This window comes from Octopus bimaculoides, chromosome 1 (assembly GCF_046866305.1).
Source record: "Octopus bimaculoides isolate indiv1 chromosome 1, ASM4686630v1, whole genome shotgun sequence".
NCBI lineage: Eukaryota > Metazoa > Mollusca > Cephalopoda > Octopoda > Octopodidae > Octopus > Octopus bimaculoides.
In genome coordinates, this window is record NC_142928.1 from 131,922,073 (window position 1) to 131,947,917 (window position 25,845).

A 25,845-nucleotide genomic window follows, 5' to 3' on the forward strand; every position below is an offset into this window, starting at 1 on the left:
GTTAATGACAGATGGAAAAAAAAAAAAAACCTTTAAGTTTCGAAGCTTTTTCTTCTGAAGTTATTGATTCACTCCCCAATACAGGCTCTTCTTCAAGGTCACTAGCAGTTACTGAAAGATCTCTGGAGTGAAAAAGAGTTATAAAAGTAAACATAAAAAAAAAAAAAGATTAACTATTTTTCTGAAAATATGAAATAATATTGTTTAATGATAAATATCTTTTGAAACACAAGCACATTTAGAACCAGAAGTTAACTCTAGATTCTTTATCAATGGATAAGTCATTTACAAATAGTAAAAACTTTAGCATTCTTGTCTACTAAATATAAAATGAGTTCTGATGAGGTTTTAAGAATATAGCAATAAGAAACAAATATCCCTTTGGAAAAGACATCAGTCTGTTTCATTTAACATTCCCAGGTGACCTGGTATCTATTCCTGACAAGCTAAGTGAATTGAGGTGTATAATATTTAATATAATGCTTAAATACACAAGAAAATATTCTAGCAGATTTGAACTCAAGTCTTCATGATAAGTAGTCCAATACCAAATGCACTCAACCATTTATTTCAATTAGAATTAAGATGTTAATATCACCTGGGTTTGTCTAAATAATTATTCAACTAAATAATAGCAAGTTCAATATTGCTTAACTTTGATACGTAAAAAAAAAAATAAAATAAATAAATCAGTAATTCAACATGATATAAACTCTGCCAGGAAAAGGAATTATTGCTAAGAGTTGCGTTTTGTGTACCTTTTCTCTAAAAACAACAATAAACAATAAGAAGAAATAAAGTGAGAAATGTATCTTATTCTGAGTATGACCTCAGTTTACCATAGGAGACATTCCTTGAAAATCTGGAATCTATTCATCACAGCCATAGCAAATTGAGGTACACAGAATTAAATTTTCCATATGCAATAAAGCTGAATTCATGAAAAATATGTTGGCAATTCAATGCTTTACCTATTATACTTAGATTTGTCAGGAATCTATGTCACAATGTCCATTTTTCCATGCTAGTATGGGCAGAAAAGTTTGTTCTACATCATTTAACAATTCATCTGTTTTTGAGTATTTCTTGTTTTTGAAGTTTACTGTTTTGATTACACCACTTCCAATGTTTTCCTCCACCAACAACACATGGGCTGCCTTTTATTCTGCACACATCCTTCATTCTCTTATACATTCATACCCATACAGCCATCTCTCACATACATTAGCTGATGCTGTTAATGCTAACTCGTCTTTCAGATAACCATGTATTCATGGAAGCAGAAAAGCAAATTCTGTTTGTTGGTCAGGAAACATATATGCAAGCACACTGCCATGTATTGAACTTTCTATGGCTTTTGTATGAAAGTAAAACTTCAGATATGCCTAAAGAGTTCGTAGATCGGAAATATATTGGGCTCAGCATGACTCGAAACAGATTTATGTAGGAGCTAGCTGTAAACATGTTTGCTGTAAGTTTGTCCCTACACTAGATCTATAAGGTACACTTGCAGAGGTGAAGTGGAAGATAAGGCAAGAAAGGAATTTAATGGAGAAAGAATGTGTCATGTTGTAGGGGGTGCGTAGAGGATAATAAAAAGAATCAACAAAGAAGAAAGTAAATTAGAGAAAAAGATTACACTGTACAAACAAGTACAAAACTATATATATACAGGGTGTGGTGAACATATTGTCAGCTAAATTATGCAAGAATGAAAATAACACTGACATCTCATTTTAACAGATATATTTACCAAAATTACATAAAAATATCTTGAAATACTAAAGAGTAAATTTATTCAATAAAATCGCCATTGGCTTCAACCACGACCTTCAGACAATTTCAGAATCTCCTACAACTCTTCTGGATGGCCTCCTTGTTTAAGTTGGTGAATGCTGCAATAATCCTTGCCTTCAGTTCATCTTTGGTGTTACAAGGAGTTTTGTTAGCCTCAATCAACTGCACTCCATACATAATAATCAAGGGGGTTGCAGTTTGGAGAGTTATATGGCGAGATGTTAGGGGTGATGTAGTCGCAAAAATTGTCTGTCAGCCATGACAGGGTTCTCCTGCTTGTGTGGCATGGTGCAGAGTCCTGTTTCCAGACATAGGGTCTTCCAACAGCCACCCTCTCAACCCAGGGCAGCACTACCTCCTCCAGGCACTTGATGTAAACCTCCATGTTGAGTCTGCGGCCGTGTGGGAAGATGAAGGAAGGCATAATGTTGCTATCATTAATGATCACTCCAAACACCATGATGTTGACTGGATGTTTGATTTTTATCACTCTTGGTACATGCACTGTCTTCAAATTGACACCCAAACACTCTGAAATGTTTCTATTGGAGCTTTTGGCACAAATGCCAAGCAGTACAGCATGTCCTTTCCAAATTTCTGGTAGAGTGAATTGCATCATGGTGCTGATTTTCTCACATATGGTGCCCAACTGACCCTACTATACTACGTAGTTGACAAAATTAGAAACAAGCAATGCAGATGCGCAAAATTAAAATATAAAATGGCAACAATTTACCCATCGCACCCTGTATATATACAGGACAGCAGATACTCTACACATATGCACACAGATATATAAAGACCTATATACATCAGACAATAGATTACACACAACATGAACATGTACATATACAAATCTATATACTTACACTGCATATAAAATGAAAGAATAGCTAACTCCTTAATCATAAAATCACAAATTATGTTCACATGTATAAATTACACACATACATAAGATACATGAAACTTCTGTCTACACATACATATATGCATCTAGATGTGTGCAAAAAACACAGAAATATGTAAATAGACACGCAAAATCATATGTAAATATAAAAAAATAAATCACTGTAGTTCCATTAATGTAATATATTCAATATATTCAGTTTAAGGGTGTCACCCTCTATTGCTAATCATCATTCCCTCTCTTCTTCGTGTGACTTAACTGGTCTCTCTGGCTATGATATTAATGTTCCTTAGTATTTTTTTTTTTTTTTTTTTTGGCTACTAACCTGATTTCAGTCCTTGCTGGGTTTAACAATCTGCAAATGAACTTATTACTGAAATTAGGTTTGTGAGCTTTTAGAAAAATAAAAACTTCCATTTTTGCTAAACATTCTAATCAATTACGGAGATGTACTTGCATAGCAAGTGACCTGACCTGAGATCGTGTGCTGGAACGAAAACAATTGCAGCATGGCAGGTGTTTTTAAGCCATTCAAGAAACACAGAGATGCAGCATGGAATTTTGCAGAGATGCAGCACGGAAATTTGTCAGTGAACAGGTCGCGGTCTCAAAGTGATGAAAATATTTTGGCAAATTAAATTTAAATGTTGAAGTGAATCTAACAGTTTTTGTGTGTTTCTTAAATGGCTTATAAACACCTTCCATTCTACTCAATCTTCAATTTTAATGCATTTAGAGAGGAATTTAGCCACATCATTAATGTCATTGCATCTGTTTATGTAAATGTCTTATATTTAGTGGAAATGGTGTCATTCAGAAACTTATCATAAATATCATTAGTGACTTCATACAGGTTCTGGTCTTAAGAGAAATTACAAACTTCTTTTTAGAGCTTCTAAAGTTTCTAATGTTAGATTTTAGTTTGGCTTGAAAGGGGCTATAGTACTTATGGAATCTAATATTGGTAACTAAATCATGGCAGTCTGGCTCCCTCAGGATAAAAGATCTAGCCCTTTTTGAGGCAGACCTCCTTGATTTAGTTACCAATATAGGATTACCAATATACAAAGTGCTTCAATCTCAGTGCTCTGGAAGAGCCTGCAAAGTTCATAGGTCCTATCTCGACAAATACCCCATCTTCAGGCTAATCTTTAAAAGTAGATACAGACATGTATAACTACACAGACACCCAAAAATATTACATTTGCATCACACATACATCATGCACTTGATGCATATACCATCACATAATTATTTTATTATTACCTGTAATTGTAAGAATCCATTACTTTGGCAGGTAAAGGTACAGAAGATTTTTCTAATGAAGAACTGTTGCCTGTCATATTGGATGGTATTACTGGAGTTTCGGTTGGAGCTACAAGAAACAATCAAAGTTGTTAGGATGCTTCAGGTTAGTTATATAAAATTTTAAATGGTTACAATCACAATCACCAAGTTTCTAGGATGAGGGTATTCTAGATTATGGATGCATACATAAATGCATTTGCAGGTTTTCATGTGTGCAGATATTTGAATATACTAGCTTCATCTATTTGGTACTTTCAGGAGACCAGGTCATTAAGGAAAAGATAGTCTGATTATCTGAAGACAAGAGGACAACTGTGGACACAAGTTTCTGCCTTCAACAAACACCATCAGCATGTTAGTTTCAAAGAGGCTTTGATTTGTTTAGAAATTATCTTGCTTTTTATATTTGAAGTAGATTGCAATTATCAGATGGTGTTGGTTCATTCTCCTTTGGAAGAGAAGATAATGTCAATAAATCAAGAATTTATCTTCTGTGATATGATATTTAATAAACTTTTGTTCACTTTTATATATATATATATTTACAATTAATTAGGCACGTTAGAAAATCATTCGAGCAAGGTCGTTGCCAGTGCCGCTGGACTGGCTCCTGTGCAGGTGGCATGTAAAAACACCTTTTGAGCGTGGCTGTTGCCAGTACTTTGTGACTGGCCCTCGTGCCGGTGGCATGTAAAAGCACCCACTACACTCTCGGAGTGGTTGGAGTTAGGAAGGGCATCCAGCTGTAGAAACTCTGCCAGATCAGATTGGAGCCTGGTGCAGCCTTCTGGCTTGCCAGTCCTCAGTTAAATCGTCCAACCCATGCTAGCATGGAAAGCAGACATTAAACGATGATGATGATGATGATGAATTAGAGAGGAAATATGAAAGAAAACAATAATACAGAATAGGAACTTACCTTCAGATAGAAACTTCTGTATAAGTGTTTTGGGTGTATTTACTGTTGCAAGTATTCCAGAACTTCGTCGAGAATATCCTTTCTGAGACTGGAATATAAACAGAGAAATTTCTTGAGCCTTCTACATGAATAATGGAATTACATGCAGACCAACATAATATAGTGAGCCAAAACAAATTTTTATGAAGTGGTATTATACCCATGATTTGACCCTTTTGAAATGAACTTTCATTAATGCTAATGACTTTCACATTTCTTTCCCTTTGCTTCTTTTGAAAAGAATGATCATTAACACCAATAACTTTTCTTCTCGTTACAGCATGATTTCAATTGATTAAAAATGCTTTTTTGTTTACTCCATTAATTATGTTAACCTGCACTTAGAATAATAATAAATGTATAGAACAATAGCATAACCTTGAATTTATTAAAATATTCATTAGAAACGCATTGCATGATAAATGCACTAATTTCTTTAACCCTTTAGCATTTAAACCAGCATATCCAGCCAAAATATTCTACCCATTTTATGCTCAAACTGGCTATATCCAGTCTCTCACATCTACCCTACAATGTCATTTTAAAAATAAACAATCATATCATCAAAATCTCGAAGTGACAAGATAATGCATGACTAATTCAAAGCAATGTGCATAAACAAGCTTTACATTTGACAAAGTAACCTCAATGCTAAAAAGTAAAGAAAGGAACTTGCAAAATAGTGTTGAATGATGGTGTAATTTTTAATTGACTGCAATAATGTGCCTTTGTTTTATGTAATGTGAGTCATCATTTCGAGTGAGATTAATTTGAGTGAGGCATATTCCGAAACTAGGAAGACAGTACAGTTTGGTTCTTGCTGCAAAATAAGTTACAAGCTGTATATTAGAATGGATCATGGAAGATAAAATTGTTGGTGCTGATCTGAAGTGAAATTAGTTATGCTAATGGAGTTTCTTATTACCCTAGTCTATGAAGACCTAAATGGCAATAAACACTGCACCTTCTCCTCCTCCTCCCCAGCCTCTCAATGTATTATTAAAATTAGTAGCAGAGAAAAACTTACCGTTTGTAAGGGTACAAAATGGATTGTTGGAGAATCATCTGGATGACTTGGCGGTAGTACTTCATTTATCTTGGCAATTTGTTTCAACTAGTATCAAATATAAGAAAGGAGAAAAGATATTTTTTTAAACAATGTATGTATGTGTGTGTGTTTATATTTCAAAATTGTACAAAATACAAAAAAAACAGAAGACAGAAACAAGTGAAGGAACAACAAATAAGGTATATTACTTTGATACTCAGGAAAAAATGGAAGAATCTTTCAGGTTTCAAGCCTACAGTCATGGCCAAAAGTTTGGAACATTTCTTTAAAAATCAAAATTGTTATGCCCAAGTACAATTCGATTCAAATATACACAATGCACATATTGGGCATTTAATATAAAAATTCTTATTTCCAAACCTACAGGGGTTGGACAAAATAATGGAAACACCTAGTATCATAACATCATAATTTTGAAATATCTATAAAACTGTCAAAAGCTTGTTTATTTTTATGTTTTTTTGATTTATTATGAGTGTTGCTTAATATGTTTTCCTAAAATTGCTGTTTCTCTTCAGATATTATCAGAAAAAGGTAATTAAAATTCCTTAAAATGACAGATCTACCAAACTTTCAAAGAGGTCAAACTGTTGGTGCTCGTATAGCAGGTGCTAGTATAACAAAAACAGCCAAAATATTTGGTGTATCAAGAAGTACTGTCTCAAAAGTAATGACAGCCTTTGAGAAAGAGGGAAAAACCTCCTCGTCAAAACAAAACTCCAGAAGAAAACCAAAACTTTCAGATAGGGACCATCACACTCTTATGTGAATTGTTAAAAAGGATCACAAAAGTACAGCTCCCAAAATTACTGAAGAGCTTAAGGACCACCTCGAGAACCCAGTTTCCACTGCCTTCTTCCAACTGTTAAACATGGAGGAGGATCTGTGATGATCTGGGGTGCTATATCTTGGAAATCCGCTGGCCCAATGGTTTCCCTTCATGGTAGAATTAATAGTCAAGGCTATTTAAGCATTTTATCTGATCAAATTCATCCTATGGTTGCGGAACTGTTTCCAGAGTGAAATACAATCTTTCAGGATGAAAATGCACCTATAATGGAAAGATGGTTTTTATGATACTTTGGGGGTATCTTCTTCTTTATTATAATTATTCTGTTTATTCAAGTAGCTGGAAATACAAAGAATGAAGTTCTCAGGTGGAGTAAATTTATTCTACTCCACCTTTTATTATAACCGTTTATTCACAGGTGCTTCATACAAGGGGTTTGCTTTCAGTAACCATCTTCACAATAGTGTGTAGTTAGCCTTCTCTCCCATACACGTGAGGTTCAATAACCTCTAGAGACAATACATGTGGCATCACAGCAGGACAAAAGTCCACTGTGAGCTTCTGGCTTCAAAATCTTGAATGGTGTCAGCGTGAGAAGAACAAGAGGGAAAATGCTGTTGTCTTTTCCTTAAATAATGGTTGCAGGCGAGATCTTGCTATTTCAAAATGGTGCTGGCTTCTTTGTGCCTCGCTACACACCAATTCACACAGCTAAAGTTGTTACTGAATGACACAAGGAACATTCTAGTGAAGTTGAACATCTTATCTGGCCACCATAGTCCCCAGATTTCAATATTATCGAACATTTATGGTGCATTTTAGAAAAACAAGTAAGGAGTCGATATCCTCCGCCATCATCGCTACAAGAACTGGAGACTGTTTTAGCTGAAGAATAGACAAAAATTCCTTTGAAAACAATTCAAACTTTGTACGAGTCCATACCTCGTAGAATTCAAGCTGTAATTACTGCCAAAGGTGGTCCTAACCCATATTAAAATATATTTGTTTGAAATTTTAAGGCGTTTCCATTATTTTGTCCAACCTCTGTATGTTCCAAACTTTTGGCCACAACTGTGTACTCTTTACAGAAAGGAATGAGGAGAGAAAGCAATGGAGAGAGGGGAAAAAATGGAGAGAGAAAAAAATATTCATCTGGATTAATGGTTTCCCATGCTGATTTGACCAAATATATATGTGCGTTAAAGTATATCATATAAATAAAAATTCTAATCTAGAGATGCTTCTATTGCAAAATTTGAATTTTATTCAGCCTTGCATCATCTCTATAAAACCAATGAATTGTTTATTCACTGACTCTACATACTTCAGACTGGCTGAGATGTTTTCATGTAGGAAGAGACAAGTGTGTGGCATCGACAAGCTACAAAAGTGATGAAGTGCATGTCTGTCACTCTTGCAGTTGTTTCCAGGTTATAGTTCTTTTTGAGGCAGACCCCCTTCATTTAGTTTTATCTAGCCCTGAAGTATATTGTGGTTTTAACACAATATGTTATAAAGAGATTTTTCTTGAAGATGAACACTGTAGCTCCAGCTTCTTTGCAATATACATACATTATGTCATATAAATTAATATTTTAATCTAGAGCTGCTTCCATTGCAAAATTTGAGAATTACCATATGTATTTTATTATTGTCTTAGCAAAAATAAATATGTGACAACTTTAATATTAATGAAATAATATTCAGTTGTTTAAGTAGCATACTTACAAGAGATTTTGGACTAGTGCTCAGTTTATCATTGTTTTGAGGTTGTGGTTTTGAAACCACATCTTCATCGGGTTTCTTTATCTTTTGATCTGTGTTTGATGACATATTTCTAGAGTTTCTATAGAGTGAAAAGAAAATCAAAAGAAACAAAAACAAATAAAATTTTGGAAAATGAAGGTTGATGACAGGAAAGGCATCCAGCTGTACAAAATCTGCCTCAACAAAATCCATCTAACTCATGCAAGACCTGGAAAAGATAAAGATTAAGTTATGATGAACAAATTTGCTTGACTACTCCTTCCTTATCTGGCCTCGGCACTGTGTGTGTAATGTTGCTGGTGTGTATGTATGAGAGAGGGAGAGAAAGAAAGAGAGATAACTGAAATTATTTGTATTTCCTTTTTATAGTGAGTATGCGAGACAGAGAGTGTGGTGAAGTTCTGTTAGTGTGAGACAGAGAGGTTATGTATGTATGTATGAATGGCTACAGTGACACACACACACACATACACACACACACATGCAGGTTATGTATGTCTGTGTGTGAATGGATTCAGTGACACACACACACACACACACATAACAACTGCGTGTGTGTGTGTGTGTGTGTGTGTGTGTGTGTCACTGTAGCCATACATACATACATGATGATGGCCGTCCACTCGTGACCAAGGAAGACCATTGCCGACCTTCAGGGAACATTGTGCGCTCTAGGACTAACTTATATTTTGCATTTGCGGCTCCGTTGGTGGCTAATGAGCCCTGCTCTTGACAAGCATACACGACTGCAAACATTGCAGACCAAGCTTTCCCCATTCACTTTACGAGCCGTGCGCTTTCGCGCAGCTCGCTTAAGTTCTTCATGCTGGATACATGCTCTTTCAAAAGTGTCGATTCCCTCCTTACGTATGAGGCTCTCATAAGTGCTACTGGTAACATGTAATCCAGTACAACCTGTTGCATGGTCGGGTTGCCGGCGACTAAACTGGCACCCCCACCAGGCTACCCTGGTGAGGATGGTTGCTAGAAACCCAGCAGGATTAAAAACAAGACCTGTTGAAAGCTCGGATGGACATGCATACGTACGTATGCATACATACATACATACATAACCGCTCTCTCTCACACTAACAAAAGAACTTCACCACACTTTGTGTCTCGCATACTCACTATAAAAAAAGGAAATAAAAATAATTTCAGTTATCTCTCTCTCTCTCTCTCTCTCTCACACATACACACACCAGCAACATTACACACACACATGCCAACTTCAAAAGAAATCGCGCTCTCTCTATCTCTTTCGCTTTTACGACGTCATTTCCCTCCAACACATTTTACGGAATAGGCTGATGTGATTTAAACTTTCTGAGGCTTCCACCGCACCCCAACCCGTTTTTCGGACCACATGAAGGGCTTTGTAGCATATTAGCAGGCCAGGATAGTTGATTCCACGCAAAAAATCTGATTTATTTTTTTCTTAGTGAAAATCGTGCGAGTGTTATCTAAAATTTAGCTGGAGTTTTTCATGGTAAATTTGAGATTAAAAAAAAAAATTTATCCATATTCTTAATCTCCATATTTTTCCCGTACATTGAAAAAATAGATGGTGAAAAGATCAATGTGTAGGGTGAGTGAAATTCCGAGGATTTCAGCACACCGGTGGCAGGCATCCATTTGGGGGAGCCATGCTTTTCACATGGGCAACTTTAGGTGGCCTGCTCCCGCGTGGGTAGTAGAAACGCTCTTTTTGTGTATGCTCCTCAGGGCAGAACATGCAATGTTGTCTATAGCGAAGTTTTATAGACAAGTTGTCATTGCAGCCCATGTGGTTATAAACTGATCAGGAAGCATTGGTTGGACATATTCTCAAACCATGGCAACATGACTTATGAACTCTTCCTCTTTTTTATTGGATAATGCTGACTTCAACAACAATGCTCACTTGGCTGATATCAGTGATTGACTAAGTTGCTCATAGAGTTAACCTAGAAGGGACAGGCCCCTTATTTCTTGGTTAAGGCTGTTGGTAAGTTTTCCTAAGTTACTCCAATCCAGATCCCCAATGCAAACCTTCAGATCAACCTCCTATGCAGATCTCTAATGCAACTTTAAAAAAAACAGTCAATGAGTGGAAATAACCAATAAACTGATTCCTTATGGGATTTCACAATCAAATTGCCAGCAAACCATTTTCAGCCAAACCAATTTCAATGGATTTCGCTCAAATCTGATGTCAATGTTACTTATTTTGGTTTGAAATAAAGCACTTGATCACTTAATAATCCTAGCTTAATCCCTGGCAATACCAGGATATACTGCTAGTACATATATATATACGACGGGCTTCTTCCAGTTTCCGTCTACCAAATCCACTCACAAGGCTTTGGTCGGCCCGAGGCTATAGTAGAAGACACTTGCCCAAGATGCCACACAGTGGGACTGAACCCAGAACCATGTGGTTGGTAAGCAAGCTACTTACCACACAGCCACTCCTGCTGTTCATATAAGAGATAATACTTCAAAAGAATGAATACAAAATGCTGGCTAGCAAACTACTCGTTTAGCCACCAAGCTTATGCAGTACATAAAAACAACACCTCCAGAATCTGCAATTTCCCAAATGGAGTATCACAAGGATCTATCCTCTCATCCGCTTACATGATCTTCCCTCACCTCAACAAAACGCAAAAGTTTAGTCTTATAAAGACCCCCTTCAGTCATGAATGACCATGGGATTGCACCTAGGAAGTTCTCCTCCAAAGCACAAGTCTAAGCAAGGTTGCTTATGGAAGATCAGCAGTCACCCATGCATACCAGCCTCCCCTCAACACACCACCGATATTATTCAAGGGAAAGGCAAAAGCTGATACAGCTTGACACCAGTGACATCACAACTTATTTCTACAGCTGAGTGAACTGGAGCAATGTGAAATAAAGTGTCTTGCTCAGGAACACAACACACAGTCTAGCCCAGGAATTGAACTCACTGCCTCATGATTGTGAGCCCAATGCTCTAACCATTGAGCCATGGGACATCATTTATAACAAGAATTAACAGATATATTTACTCAAATGCTCATGCAAGAAATGATGAAAACGTAGAAGGATGTGTGTGTGTACCTGTCATAGTGCATGTGTGTAGTTATGTATTTGTGAGAGTTGAAAAATAATTGGATTGTCTAAATTCATTCATCAAATTCTTCAACTCGGTCGTAATGAAGTATCACAAGGATCCATGCTCTCACGGTACCACACATCTTCCTATCTTTCTCCAGATACTGTAGCACAACCACTACAAACTATTTAAATCATAGAAAATAAGTTCCTTAAGAAACTTAATGTGGCACCTACCAAATCTACTGTCTCCTTTCATACAAGCAACAGAGAACCAAACTTTGCACTCAACAGCACAAATATAATACACAAAAGAGAAAACAAAAATACTTCAACTTAGATAGAATTCCTCCACAACACACATAGAAAACACAGTAAATAGAACAAAACCAAGCACAGAACAAGCACAAATACCATACTTAGCCAATGGAAAGAAGCTTTGTTGCTGGGTGCTATAAGTCCCTCAAGTTGAGCTACCAATGAAGATGTACTTTGTTGGCTGTGTGAATAATAACTGATGCAAACATACAAACATTTAAATGAATATCTATTGCTGGACATAAAGATATATGGTGTTGGCTGTTTACAATGAACAATATTAATAATTGCTGGCTGGGAGAGAGAGAAAAACTGCTCTGAAATTATAGAAAGCTATCTTTGTCACAATATGCGGTCAGTTCAAAATTATATGAAGTCATCTGCGCAAATCTCTGGTCATAAGCCATCTATCCTCCAAGCAACATGTCAAACGGTTTTTATAAGGGACAAGCAGTTTTATTTTAGAACAGAGTGGTCGATTTATAGACCGATCACGTGAAACTATGGTGGCTCACTTGTGGTGTCCTACTGAGTACCTAGCGGTTGGTTTCATATTACTGCTGTACTATAAATAGTGGTGAACACTGGATTATGCTAGCCCTGATCACAACATACTACAAAGAACACAAAACAGTGCACTATGCATCTTGTACACAGACCAACAGCATAAAGTAAATATACTAAAAACAAATGAAATGTCATTTGGACAAACAAATGGACACAGTTTGTAATAGTAGCCAGCTTCAATCCTTGTAGTTCTAGTTACTATATGGACAGCTACCTCCAAATACTTAAACTACACAACACCCCAGATCATTACAACATCCTAAAAACACTATCAGAAATAGCTGCAACATTAATACTGTCACTGGCTTCAAACACTGGGCTGAGATGCACACCACCAACATGAATGGAGGGGTCACAACTGTTGTGCTTTAACCCCATCCTTCTTGCTCACCTCCAACAACCATCACAGTCTATAGGTATACGGGAATGGATGAGACAGATATGAAATTGCAATATACTGTCATACTGCACGCCTTACGATTCACCACTTCATGTTGAAGTGATATAGCTAGGCAGACAGGATATGGATATAAAGGTGAAATGATGATCTCAAAGATCGAGCCTTGTCTCTCATCAGACTACCCTTGTTCCGTAGGATCACTCAATCAGGACTGGTTTGAGACTACACAACAGTAATGCTTGTACTAACAACACTTGTGAAGCAGGGAAGTTCTTCAACCTCGTCGGTTACCAGTATCTCTCAATCAAGTGTTATTTAATAGTTGCAGTGTGAAAAAAAAAGCAACAGTAAGCACCATTATCAAGTTCGATGTTGTTGGCAATACACTTTAACACAAAGTGCGACAGGCGACGATCGTGGCCGCCAGGCACAGGTCACGATCATGGTCCAGACAGATACATTTAATTTATGGGCGTCTGTTGGGGTCTAATGTCACTCAAACATTCTGATATCCCCCCCCCCCCCGCACTTCAGAATGCGAGAGGACTAATAGTTCAACTAATGACTTTTCAGATGATGTAAAACTTGGCACTAATACATTCTAAGAAGATATTTTAACTATTTTTTTGTTTTTTATGTGTGCATGGTAGTCTCATTTTCATAAAATATGCTCAGAAGTCCGTGCTATGTAAGTGCAAATCCCAGTGCTTTATGAGTTAAGTAAAGAAGAGTTCGTCGGTGCTACGTGCAACTTGCAAGAACGTCATTGAAACTTGTGTTGCTGGACGGGGCACGAAATGTTTTCCCACGAGAGTTCCGGACCCCAGTTATGAACTCATTTGCATACAGCCCATCGGAACTCAACTATCAAACTAATTTATGAGCGCATAACAAGTGATGGGCGATAAGATAAGGTCACTTGGGTAAGGAATGACCATGTTTCTTTTCTCTTTTAAGAATGCTTGTTGTTCTTGTTTGAACCATGGCTGCCTCTGCGTAGTTATTTGTGTTGTTGTTTACTTTGTAAAGGGAGAGGGTTGCTAGCACATCACCCTCTACCCACATTTTTCTCCAATCCACATCTTTACTATTTGGAACCCTAACAAAATCCGTTAATAGGTATAGATGTAAATCTAATTACTTGTCTCCTTCTGAAATCAGGCATAATTTGGCGATTGGTCGACTTACAACACCGTTCTTCGTCTTGAGTTTACTTGGTAGAGTGTATTTGTAAACTTGGCAACAAGATGAAGGTGAGCTCCGAATGGCTGTAAGCAAATGAGTTCATTACTGGGGTTCGAAAATCTTGTGGGGAAAAAATTCGCGGACGGGGCAGCCTCAACAAAGACTGTCGAGATTTCTTCGTAATGTCAATTGAACCATTCTTTTCGACACTAAAAGCCATAAATATGCAAGTAATACCATGCATTTCAGTACATGACTGAATTAATATTTTGTGTTTCACTGTTTTAAGATATTGGATAAAACTAAACCTTTTTTCTCATATATATAATGCCATTTTACGATTGTATTTTCATTGTATATATGTCTATACATTGTCAGTTAACAAGCAACTTAAAGTTTTACTTCAACAATTATTTATAGCATTTAAATGAAGTATGCTTTTTTGCCCCTTTTGACTATTTCCGTTCACTCGTGTAATATATATAAATAATACGCTTGTTTATTAAATGAATTATAAAAACTCCGCAGCCAAATTTAAATAAGAATTAGTTGAATTAATGGTATACCGAATTAATAACTAACATGAGATAGTGAAATATCTTGTAATGATATTGTTTGAGATAACAAGAGACAGAAAGAATTTTTTAACGGTGAAACAAGTTTTAAAAATCCAACATAGCGGTGGTGCTCCAGCATGACCACAGCCACTTGGCTGAAACAAATAAATATATAAAAATAGCGACAATATAAATCCAAAATATGCCAAAACAAAAACAATGCTGTTTAATAAGTGAATATTTCGTTATTAAAGACAAATAACAATATCCACTGTAAATACACACACAAATGATTAAAAAAATAAATATATATACCAGCAGAACTTCATATATATTAAACTAAATCCGTTGAAATCTGGCGAAAAGTACGCAAATTTCTCACTAAAATAAGACTGTCTCCAAATTTGTAAACTCCATTTTAAATAACCGCGACACTCTCCCAACAGAGGTAGAATCGTTGCAATTATACAAATAGACTACTCTCCCTTTATAGGTGTGACGTATTTATATCAAATTCTTCTCTTGCAAAAACGTTACCTGGTTAAGTTGTTGTTGGCACTCCGTCGCTTACAACGTCGAGGGTTCCAGTTGATCCAATCAACGGAACAGCCTGCTCGTGAAATTAACGTGCAAGTGGCTGAGCACTCCACAGACACCTGTACCCTTAATGTAGTTCTCGGGGTTATTCAGCGTGACACAGTGTGACAAGGCTGACCCTTTGAATTACAGGCACAACAGAAACAGGAAGAAAGAGTGAGAGAAAGTTGTGGTGAAAGAGTACAGCAGGGTTCGCCACCATCCCCTGCCGGAGCCTCTGGAGCTTTAGGTGTTTTCGCTCAATAAACACTCACAACGCCCGGTCTGGGAATCGAAACCGCGATCCTATGACCACTGGGCCATTGCGCCTCCACCTGGTTAAGTATATAAATTACAACGTTGTTGTCCGTTTTAAACTATTAAAATTCTTATTGTTATTTTTAAATGTTTTTGTGATTGAATATTATTGAATTATTTATTTATTATTATAAACCTTGGTATCGTAACGACGGTTGCCCGTTCAATAACAATTATAGTCGAGGTAGGTTGCAAGAAATGTAACAGGACAAACACAAAATCTTTGAGTACGGGGCCTTAGATATACTTGGAATAGTAAAGGAGCATGTTACAAGTCCATTGTGAAAATGGATAGATTTGTGCTCGTTAGCCATGGTGATGATGGCTTGTCTCGGAGAAGATCCCTCTGAATTAAAACTTAAGTCATGACAAAATAATCTTGAGCTTTCTGCATAATAAATATATACAGTTGGGTCTCACGTATGTAATGTAGTGAGTTGAAAAACATTGGGTTAATGTTTACATCTTGACCCGGAAATGAAAATCCAAAACAAATACTGGGAAAATGGGAGTTTTTTTTTCGATGAAAATTCATAGAAATATCTTTCAAACGGCATACATTACGATTATAAAGAAATTTGTGTGGAAAATCTTTTCCAAGGGGTGGGGAGAGTACCTCAGAAAATTCACAAGATCCGAGTTTTTCCCTTGTAATTTTTAGGAAAATGGGGGTTTTTTCAATGAAATTTTATAGAAATACCTTTCAAAAGGCATACATTACGATTATAAAGTAATTTGTGGGGAAAATCTTGAGGTGGCGAAGGACTTTCGGAAAATTCGCAAGATCGGAATTTTACCTCGTTATTTTCCGAAATCACATTCAACTTTCTACAGATACCCTAGCATAGTACTACTATACTACGTAGTGTTTATTTGTACCCACTTTCAATAATTTTTAGTGTTTTGCCTTCAATTTTGTTTCATTTTCAATTATTTTTATGCTTTTTTAACTCTTCATCTTTATTCTCATTCACTCATTATTACTTTCTCTCTCTCTCTCTCTCTCTATATATATATATATATATATATATATATATATATATATAGAGAGAGAGAGAGAGAGAGAGAGAAATAGATAGATATCACACACACTAACAGATAAACAGCCAAACCACACACACATACACGTTCTGCTATTACACACACACGGACTCATACTTACCTCCCTCTCTTGCACTCTCCTGTCTTAGAAAGAACTTTTTTTCCACCCTTTCCCTTCCGGTCATTCCACAATCTAACCTCGTGTATATGTTTGGCGATTCTTACTTCCTCCGTCTTCCCTTTGGACTTTCCTATATTTCCGACGAAGAGCTCACTCGAAACGTCAAATTCTCTTTCTTTCCTTTCCTGAGCGTCCCGTAACACAATATCTGTATCACGTCCTCGCGTTGTTTTTTGTTGTTTTTCTTTTTTGAACTCACTATATAACGCACGTTCAAACGGATCCCGGCCTTTCAACTGAACTTGGAGTACCCAATTCCTGGAATTCTTGTACCTTCGGATTACTGTTCCTGTTGGATTACTGCTGATTGGATATCAGTATAATTTGTCCGTGACTCTTCCACTTTTTCTCGTTCTCCTTCTACCTATCTCGTCCTTCCCTTTTCTCGCCACCAATAACACCCACACCGACATTCACATCCTCTCACCATGCCTGACCTCCACTCCTTCCTCCAACATCTTCAGTCCCTTCTTCACCGTTTTCTTTCTTTTTTTCCCCCACAATGCTTGCAACCCACAAAAAAACTCTCTTACTTGCTTTTCAAAAAGACCCGCCACACGAGCCATCTCAACTTTCTCAGCCGTTGCCTCCGCCATCATGTCACACCCCGTGGCTTCCTCTTGAAGTTCCACGCTCCCCCCTATTCCTCCCCTTTCATCGAGCCCACCCTTGCCCGCACCTCCCGCCTCCTCATCCGTGCCACCATCCGTTCCACCCGTTCCCTCCTCTACTCCCTTGACCACCAACTCCCCCAAGCTTACCTCCTCCTCTCCTCCCTCTGCCCTCCACCCTTCACCCAACCTATTCTCCGCTTCCTCCTTAATCTCAATCACCAACTCCACAATTTCCTCACATACACAAAAAATAAAAAACTCCACCGCCTCCTCAACCCCCACTCTCCCGCACCCCTGACATCCTCCCCTTCAGCTCCCCCTCCCGATTCCACCCTCCTCTCCACCGCACACTCCACACGCCTCCCACCCGGACATTCCTACCCCACGCCATCCCCTCCCAACAATTCCACCCCTACCCCATCCCAACCCTTCCTATCCTCCCTCTCTTCTTCCCGACCCCACTCACCCTACCACCCTGCTTCCTCGCACTGTTGTGACTATACCACCCAATCTCCCCCTGTCCGCTGCCGAGCGTTCACTCCTTAGTAGGGGTCTCCGCTTCGCGCCCCTCACGCCCTACTGTGACTAATTTGGGACCTGCACCGATGTCAGCTAGTTCCTGCGCCGCATCAAACTGTGCATTTTTCCACACGTCCACACAGCGTCACGACAATCGGGATTACTTCTCGGAGCTGGGACGCCACCCATCCAACTGGACGCCGCCTCCAGGCCAATTCAGTAGCCTAGACTTGTTCGTGTATGACTGTAATGCGTTGGTCGAACGATTCAATTAAAAAAAAAAGATCCCTCCGGGCCAACCTCAACCGTGCTGAATCAATCGCCCTCCGCAACTTCTGTCGCCTCGACGACATCGTCATCAAGCCGGCAGACAAAGGTGGAGCAGTGACTGATTTGCTGTATAACGTCCTTGGTATTGCATCCATATTGAACAAAATAAATCACTGAAATATCCTAATCTGTTGATAAAGTATATTTTTCAACTTGTGACCTTTGAAATGTTGTGGAGTGCTAGACTGCTGGCAAAGACATGTTTGACTTCTTTACTATTTCACTTCACTGAAAGTTCAGATGATTCTTGGGATGGTACTTGGTTGCATCATTCTTGCAGTCGTTCACAGTAATGTCATATTTTGGGGTATCCCAAAATGTTTTAAAGGAGACCACTAGTTTCTCCCTGCATGATATATGATTGAAGGAATGTGCATCATCCTATTTTAATTATTTACTTACTGATTTCTTTATCCCTGCTCCCTGCTCCATTTTATTGTTTACTGTAAATAACTTTCTTCAAATTTGAACATGGAATGTTTAAGTTTGGATGTCAAAACTGCTGATGAATAATTTTACTATATTTGGCAACATCGATTAGAGATGGTTGCTGCAAACAATTAATATTACTATATTTGGTAGTGTTGACCAAAGTTAATTTTGGTTATATTCTTGAACTCCTATTATATTATAACACCTGCTGACATTTTTTCCAACCAATCATCTTGTACAGGTTTCACACCTAAAGATCTTATGGAATATTTTTAAAGTTTTAATGAGCTTATAAACACTGAGAGTTCAGCTTGCTACATTTATTTTTTTTATTATAGCTGAAAGCTATATGTGTTTAAACCCACGTTTAATAAAATATTTCTCACTCCTCAACTTTCTCTCTATGAGATTATTCTTGCAACTGGAGGCTCTACAGTCTGCTATGGCATGATTTCTACAGCTGGATGCCCTTTCTAATGTCAACCGCTTTACAGAGTGTACTGAGTGCTTTTTGCATGGCAAAGTCACCATGTAACTTGCAAGAAAAGACCCCTAAACTGAGGAGCAAGTAGTATTGAGGGAAGTGGCTTTGGACCAGGTAATGAGAGGTAAGAGCATTAGAGAGTTTAAATAGGTGGCTTGCAGTAGAGGAGATACACAGTTACCCCAGCTGGAAAAGGAGAGACAGATATATATATAAAGGCAGACTGTATGACGCATGCGTGCGTACGAACAACCATGCTACATGGCAGTGAAACATGGGCTGTAACTGCTGAGGACATACGTAAGCTCGCAAGGAATGAAGCCAGTATGCTCCGTTGGATGTGTAATGTCAATGTGAATACCCGTCAGAGTGTAAGTATCTTGAGAGAAAAGCTGAACATTAGAAGCATCAGTTGTGGCGTGCAAGAGAGACGATTGCGCTGGTATGGACATGTGGTGAGAATGGAGGAGGATAGCTGCGTGAAAAAGTGCCACACCCTAACAGTTGAGGGAACCCGTGGAAGAGGTAGGCCCAGGAAGACCTGGGCTGAGGTGGTGAGGCAAGACCTTCGTACATTGGGCCTCACCGAGGCGATGACTACGGACCGAGACCTTTGGAAATGGGCTGTGCGTGAGAAGACCCGGCAAGCCAAGTAAGATCGTTGCCAGTGCCCCTGGACTGGTTCTTGTGCGGGTGGCACATGAGATGCACCATTTTGAGCGTGGCCGTTGCCAGTACCGCCTGACTGGCTCCTGTAGGATTTTCGAGCGAGATCGTTGCCAGTGCCCCTGGACTGGCTTGTGCGGGTGGCACATAAAAGACACCATTTCGAGCGTGGCCGTTTTCGTGCGGGTGACACGTAAAAGCACCCACTACACTCTCTGAGTGGTTGGCGTTAGGAAGGGCATCCAGCTGTAGAAACTCTGCCAAATCAGACTGGAGCCTGGTGTTGCCATCCGGTTTCACCAGTCCTCAGTCAAATCGTCCAACCCATGCTAGCATGGAAAGCGGACGTTAAACGATGATGATGATGATGATGATGATGGGAGAATATACGAAAAAAACAACAACAGACGAGGACAGGTGGTGTAAATAACAAAAGGATGTATTAGTATGACGCTCGGGAATACGGAGACAAGGAGAAAAACACGGAGAAAAAAAATTGAATATATATATATATATACTAGCCAATGAAAAATGCGGATGCATACTAACAATATTCTTAACAATTAAACCTGAAAAAGTAGAGGACAAGAAAAAACTCATTAAAATTAGAGCTTAAAATATTGCAGCTAAAATTAAAAAGTACCTCTTAGGTACTTTTTCATATTGTTTTTTTTAAATTCAATTAATTTCACTTTTCCTTTTTTTAATTTTATTTTTTGTACTAAATGAATTAATAAAAAAATTTAAAAATTTTAATTTTAGTAGCAATATTTTAAGCTCTAATTCTAATGAGCTTTTTCTTGTCCTCTACTTTTCCAGGTTTAATTGTTAAGAATATTGTTAGTATGCGTCTGCATTTTTTATTGGCTTTTTACAGTGTTTTTACAGGTATTGCTGTAAAATTTTAATTAAAAATATATAAAATTACCATTTTTTGCAGTCATTTTGAATTCAAAAATTTCCAAGAAAATTGAAACAAAATTTTGATTTTTTTCATTTGACTAATTCTCATTTACAAATTAAATTAAAAATGAATGATAACCATTGCAACTTTGCCTTTTCTGGACATAATGTATGTACTGTATTTTCGGTACTGTACAGAGACAAAGTTACAAATGAATATATTTAAAGAATTTTTTAAGTAATGAGAAAAAAAAATGAGGATACAAATTTTAATAAAATGACTTTATTTTAAATAAATTAAATTAAATTAATATCTAATAGAATATAAGCCTTACTACAGACTTCAATACTGCTCATAGAGACAAAGCCACAAATAGTCGCATGTGTGTGACTCTAAACTTTTTCGATTGCGCTCTGTAAAGTTTTGTCACTTTTCTTGTTTTTTCCTCTCTCCTTTTTTTCTTTATTCTTCTTTTTTCTCCTCCCCCCCTCATTCTTGTATATTTGTTGCTCTTTATCTCCCAATCACCAACGACTGCTGATTGGTGGGGTTGCCACCACTTTAACCTATCCATTCTTTGTGGTAGAGGCATGCATCGAACGACCAAGAGACCTGCCTGGTGGAGCGACTATGTGACAATAGATCAACCTCTGATCTCTCATTCTCCACCAACTTCGGTACGCTCAAGAGAAGCTAACTTCTCTCCACCACAGGTTCTGAATGGAATTAAGCCTACCAACCCCACCACTCCTACAACTTTCAACCCTTCCCCCACACACCACCACGTGACCTTCGTTCAAGCCCCACTGATGGAAACAATTAACCCTGCCAACTTTTAACTCTCCCTCACACAACCCAACCTCTGTTCTAGTCCCGCCTTTGGAACCAATGCTGCACGCCCTCAACTGATTTCCAATGCTAGCCCTCTACTGTCAGTCGATGCTAGCTTGCTACCTGATTGTGCTCCCTGTGCTCGCACTAGCTGTTACTCGAAGACAGTTAATTGCCACCTATGCCACCAAAATTACTACATGAGTTGTGTCCACATCCTCAAGGCTCAAGCCAAAAGTCTTCCATACTAGACATACAGTCAGTGCCACTTCAGCTCCGATGCACTCTGTGGAGGTACCTCACACTCTGACAACTAGCTCTCTACTGAGGACTTTGCTGCAGCCCTCCAGGGTTTATCTGAATTGAAGCTCATTAACTGGATCCCTAAGGGAGCTCGGAATAGCCTTGCTCACACGCTCTCTAGCTTGTTGAAAAATGTATGTTTATCCAACAATGCATCTGACTGGCATAAATTGTTTCTGTTCCCCCGCTTCTCTCTCCACGTGCACGATGTGAAATCAGGCTCCCTTACATCCTCACTCAAGTGACAGTTCCAGCTATTTGAGTCCACCCTGACCACTTCTCACCTCAATTTGACATTGAGCACGGTGCCTACCGACAGGCAGCTAATAACCCTTAAGCATACAGTCAATGCTAAATTCAACAAATTTGACGTAAAAGGGCTTTCTGTCTCCTCTCTTCTCTATCCTCCCTCACTCCATGTGACTCTGAGTCTCTCAGACGTCTGAAAGAGAAGCACCCACCAGCACCTTCTGATAATCAACTAAACTAGCACAATTCCCCCAGAATACTTGAGACCAGTCTTCACCTCTGATAACATCAGAAAGGTGATTTCATCCTTCCCTGCTGGTTCAGGTGTGGGAATTGATGTCCTTTGGCCTCAACACCTCAAGGATGGTATCTCCTTATTGGCTGGTGACGCCGGACTTGAGCTCTTGGAGAATTTGACTCAGTTTGTGAACCAGTTCTCTTCAGCAAATGTCCTCCCTTATATCTGCCCACTATTCTTTGGTGCAAAATTATTTGGGCTCACAAAACCCAATGGAGACTTGCACCCCATTGCACTCAGCTGCACCCTTCACTGTCTCACTGCAAAGATATGTTTACAATCAGTCTTTAGCTTATTGGAAGAAGGATTTTCCCCTACCCAACTAGGAGTGGGAACCAAATTGGGATGTGAAGCTGCCGTCCACGTTACTAGAGCCTATGCCAACTTGCCCTCCTTGTCACCCAAGGTCATCCTCAAACCTGACCTTAAGGATGCCTTCAAATCCATCAGCTGTGATGCTGTCCTCAGTTCTGTCAGAGAGAAGGTCCCACAACTCTACTGCCTTGCATGGCAAGCTTAAAGGAGCCCTCCTATCCCTCATTCGATGACCAAATCATCACCTCTGCCTCAGGAGTTCAACAGGGCAACCCGCTCAGGTTCGCACTGCTGGCACTGGGCATTAATGACATCACCAAGACAGGCATCGAGCTAAACCTCAATGTCCAGACAGGGTTCTCACCATTCCTAACATGATGGTTGGGGAACTTGGTCGCCAGGGTCTCCAAGTAAACAACTCCTCTAGGTGCCCCAATCACTGACCTTGCCTTTGAGTCCATCTTCCAGTTGAAGGTGGCTACCCTTGAGCAATTGCTGAAAAGTATTGAAGCTATCGAACCCTATCAAGGTTTTTTCATACTTAGGAAATACCTCTCGATCCCTAAGCTTCTATATTTACTCAGAGTCAGCTCATCTTACCGATTCCCATCATGCCTCCAACACTTCGACCACCTAATCTTTGAAAGACTCAAATGCTTAGTCAATGTCAGACTCTCTCTAAGTCCTGCGATCAGGCTGCATTGCCCAAGCAATTTGGAGGTCTTGGCCTTTGTAAGTATTCATCCCTCTCTCTCCCCTGCTTCCTTTCCTCCACCCACGCCTGCTCCACCCACATCTGCTCCACCCTGGTGAGCAACATCCTCTCCTCTTCAACATGGACCAGTTCCAACAGGGAGTTGGATGAAGCTCTCCAGAACTGGAGGGAACTGGGCTTGACTGTCCCTGAGAAGGTGGAGGACTGTCGGAGTCAGAGAACTTGGGACAACATAATTTCGAAGACCACCTTCGACTCCCTCTTCATCCAGTCGGACCAGTTTTCAAGGTGCCGCTTACTGTCTACTTGCACCAAATACTCAAGTGACTGGATTGATGCCATCCCTGTGACTAATGTTGGTGGCCTACTCAGCTTGGACGAACTTCATGTCTTCATTGCCCTCAGGGTGGGAGCTGACGTATGCACGAGTTTGATCTGTCGTTGTTGCAGGCTCCTTGACTCCACAGGCCTCCATGGCCTTTCTTGCTGCCTGAATGCTGGTCACTTCACGCATCATACTGAGTTGAACCTGATACTCAAGAGGAGTTTGTATTCGTATTCTTTTAATAAAGGGTTCTACATAATTTTATAGCTAATTATTTTCTTGAAACTACTCTCTTTCATATCAATTTCCACAATAATAAATTGATTAAAGGCAATATTTATTAATGAAATTGTTGTATGCATTCCACAGAGGTGTTCTGCATAGTCCTGCTAACATTTACTCTGCCAAAGACATCATACCAAACACACATCATCACTAGATAACTGTAATCTTTTATTTATGATTCAAGAGTCTCTGCTATGTTGCATTGCAGAATCAGAAAAAGACATTTCTCAAAGATCACAACAAGCTTCTCAAATTTCTATAATTTCATATTTAATACTTTTTGGCACATTCTAATCTTCACATCTATCTAGTCTCTCATCAAACTTGCAGTAAGGCATTTAATATTTTTTTAATTTTTAAGTACATAGTACCTAGGACAGGTGGACAACCATTTTGAGAGTGTGTGCCATAACTGGCAAAATCTCTGACACAAAATTCTTCCATGTGCCAACCAAATTTTTTTGAGAACATATTAGGCAACTTGATATCTCATAAGAAAGGGAATGTTAAGAACTTTTTTAACAAATGATAAAAAATCACCATAGAGTAGTAAAACACAGTATATAATGATGGAAACTGTATTTTGTTCACCTTCAAAGTTACATCTAAACAACAATAAACCCTTGCTACTTTCAGAAGAAAGCATCAGATAAAATATCAGTCCGGCAGAAAACTTGCAGACAACCTTTACCATTTTCAAATGAAAACATCAGTCAGATGAAATATCAGTTTGACAGAAAACTTGCTGGCTCCTTTCAATATACAGTATTGTCAGTGGGACTTCTGCTGCTGCATCACTGATGTCAGAGATTTTGTATCAGGTTTATATTTCATAACCTTCAGAGATATGCATGCACTACTAGTTTCATCTGTCAGGTTACTCTTATTACAAGACTTGACAAGGATTTACATGCATATGTTGATGAAAACATGGATATTAGTGCTGTTGCAAAGTTTTTTAAACTGGAAAAATTTTCTGGATTGGCATTCCAAGTCCTTAATAATTCATTTTCCACATACCTCTCTGGTACTCCTGTCTCTAATCACTTTTTTTTTCAATATTTCCTAAGTCAACTCTAAGATCGATAAATTTCTGCTTCCAAATTGAGCTACTTTGAAATCCATTCAACCACATTTCAAAATCAACCATGTCTATCCATTTGTTAGTTTAGTTCTTCCAGATTGATAACATCTGGAAACTTCATGAATTTTGCTGTCTCTTCCAGTTCCCTGAATTTTGCAAACCTTGCAAAAAAACTGTTCAACAGTTGAATTGATAATGTTTAGAAACAGTTTTTGAAGACATTGGCACTCTGTTCTGTCATCTTTTGAGAGATCATTGATGTACCTCTTTAGGTTTGGGAAGTATCTAAATCTCTCATTGTCCACATCCTTCTTAAAAACTTCTAGTTTTATTTCAAAAGCTTTTATGTAACCAAACGTAACATCAAGTGTCATACGGGAGCCCTGTAATTTAACATTCAAGTCATTCAAATGTTCACAAAAATTTGAAAAAAAATACCAGTTTACAAACCTACATGATGTCAGACAGTTCTTGATGAGAAATATGCTGGTCATTCAAAAAAAGCTTTATCTCATTTAAGCATTCAACAAATCATTTCAGAACCAAACCTCAGCTAAGCCATCAAACATTGTTGTACATTTTTAGTCCTTTATACACAGATTCTACCTCATTCAGTAAAGCTTGAAATTCTCTCTTATTTAAAGCCTAAGCAGAAATGTAATTAACAACCTTGGTAA

The 25,845-nt window shown here is 38.4% G+C and overlaps 2 protein-coding genes across 3 annotated transcripts in view; one reads left to right on the forward strand and one right to left on the reverse strand.

Moving 5' to 3' along the window:
* Window positions 1-17,209, reverse strand: part of LOC106882593 (uncharacterized) — a 40,724-nt gene extending 23,515 nt beyond the window's left edge. Inside the window, exons 1-6 of one of the 2 annotated variants that reach the window (XM_089358434.1) lie at window positions 16,755-17,209; window positions 8,558-8,675; window positions 5,998-6,084; window positions 4,932-5,019; window positions 3,971-4,079; window positions 31-122 (exon numbers count right to left, since the gene is read on the reverse strand). In XM_089358434.1, coding sequence (XP_089214560.1) covers window positions 31-122; window positions 3,971-4,079; window positions 4,932-5,019; window positions 5,998-6,084; window positions 8,558-8,662 — 481 coding nt within the window. In that variant the 5' untranslated portion in view covers window positions 8,663-8,675; window positions 16,755-17,209. Of the gene's footprint in view, window positions 1-30; window positions 123-3,970; window positions 4,080-4,931; window positions 5,020-5,997; window positions 6,085-8,557; window positions 8,676-15,013; window positions 15,122-16,754 lie in introns of those variants that run through there. The other variant, XM_089358428.1, reaches the window with a different exon arrangement.
* LOC106882601 (dysbindin-A) overlaps window positions 13,683-25,845 on the forward strand; it is a 33,703-nt gene continuing 21,540 nt past the window's right edge. The window contains exon 1 of the mRNA XM_014933349.3: window positions 13,683-13,879. Within this exon, the coding sequence (XP_014788835.1) occupies window positions 13,854-13,879 (26 nt within the window). The 5' untranslated portion in view covers window positions 13,683-13,853. The remainder of the gene's footprint in view (window positions 13,880-25,845) is intronic.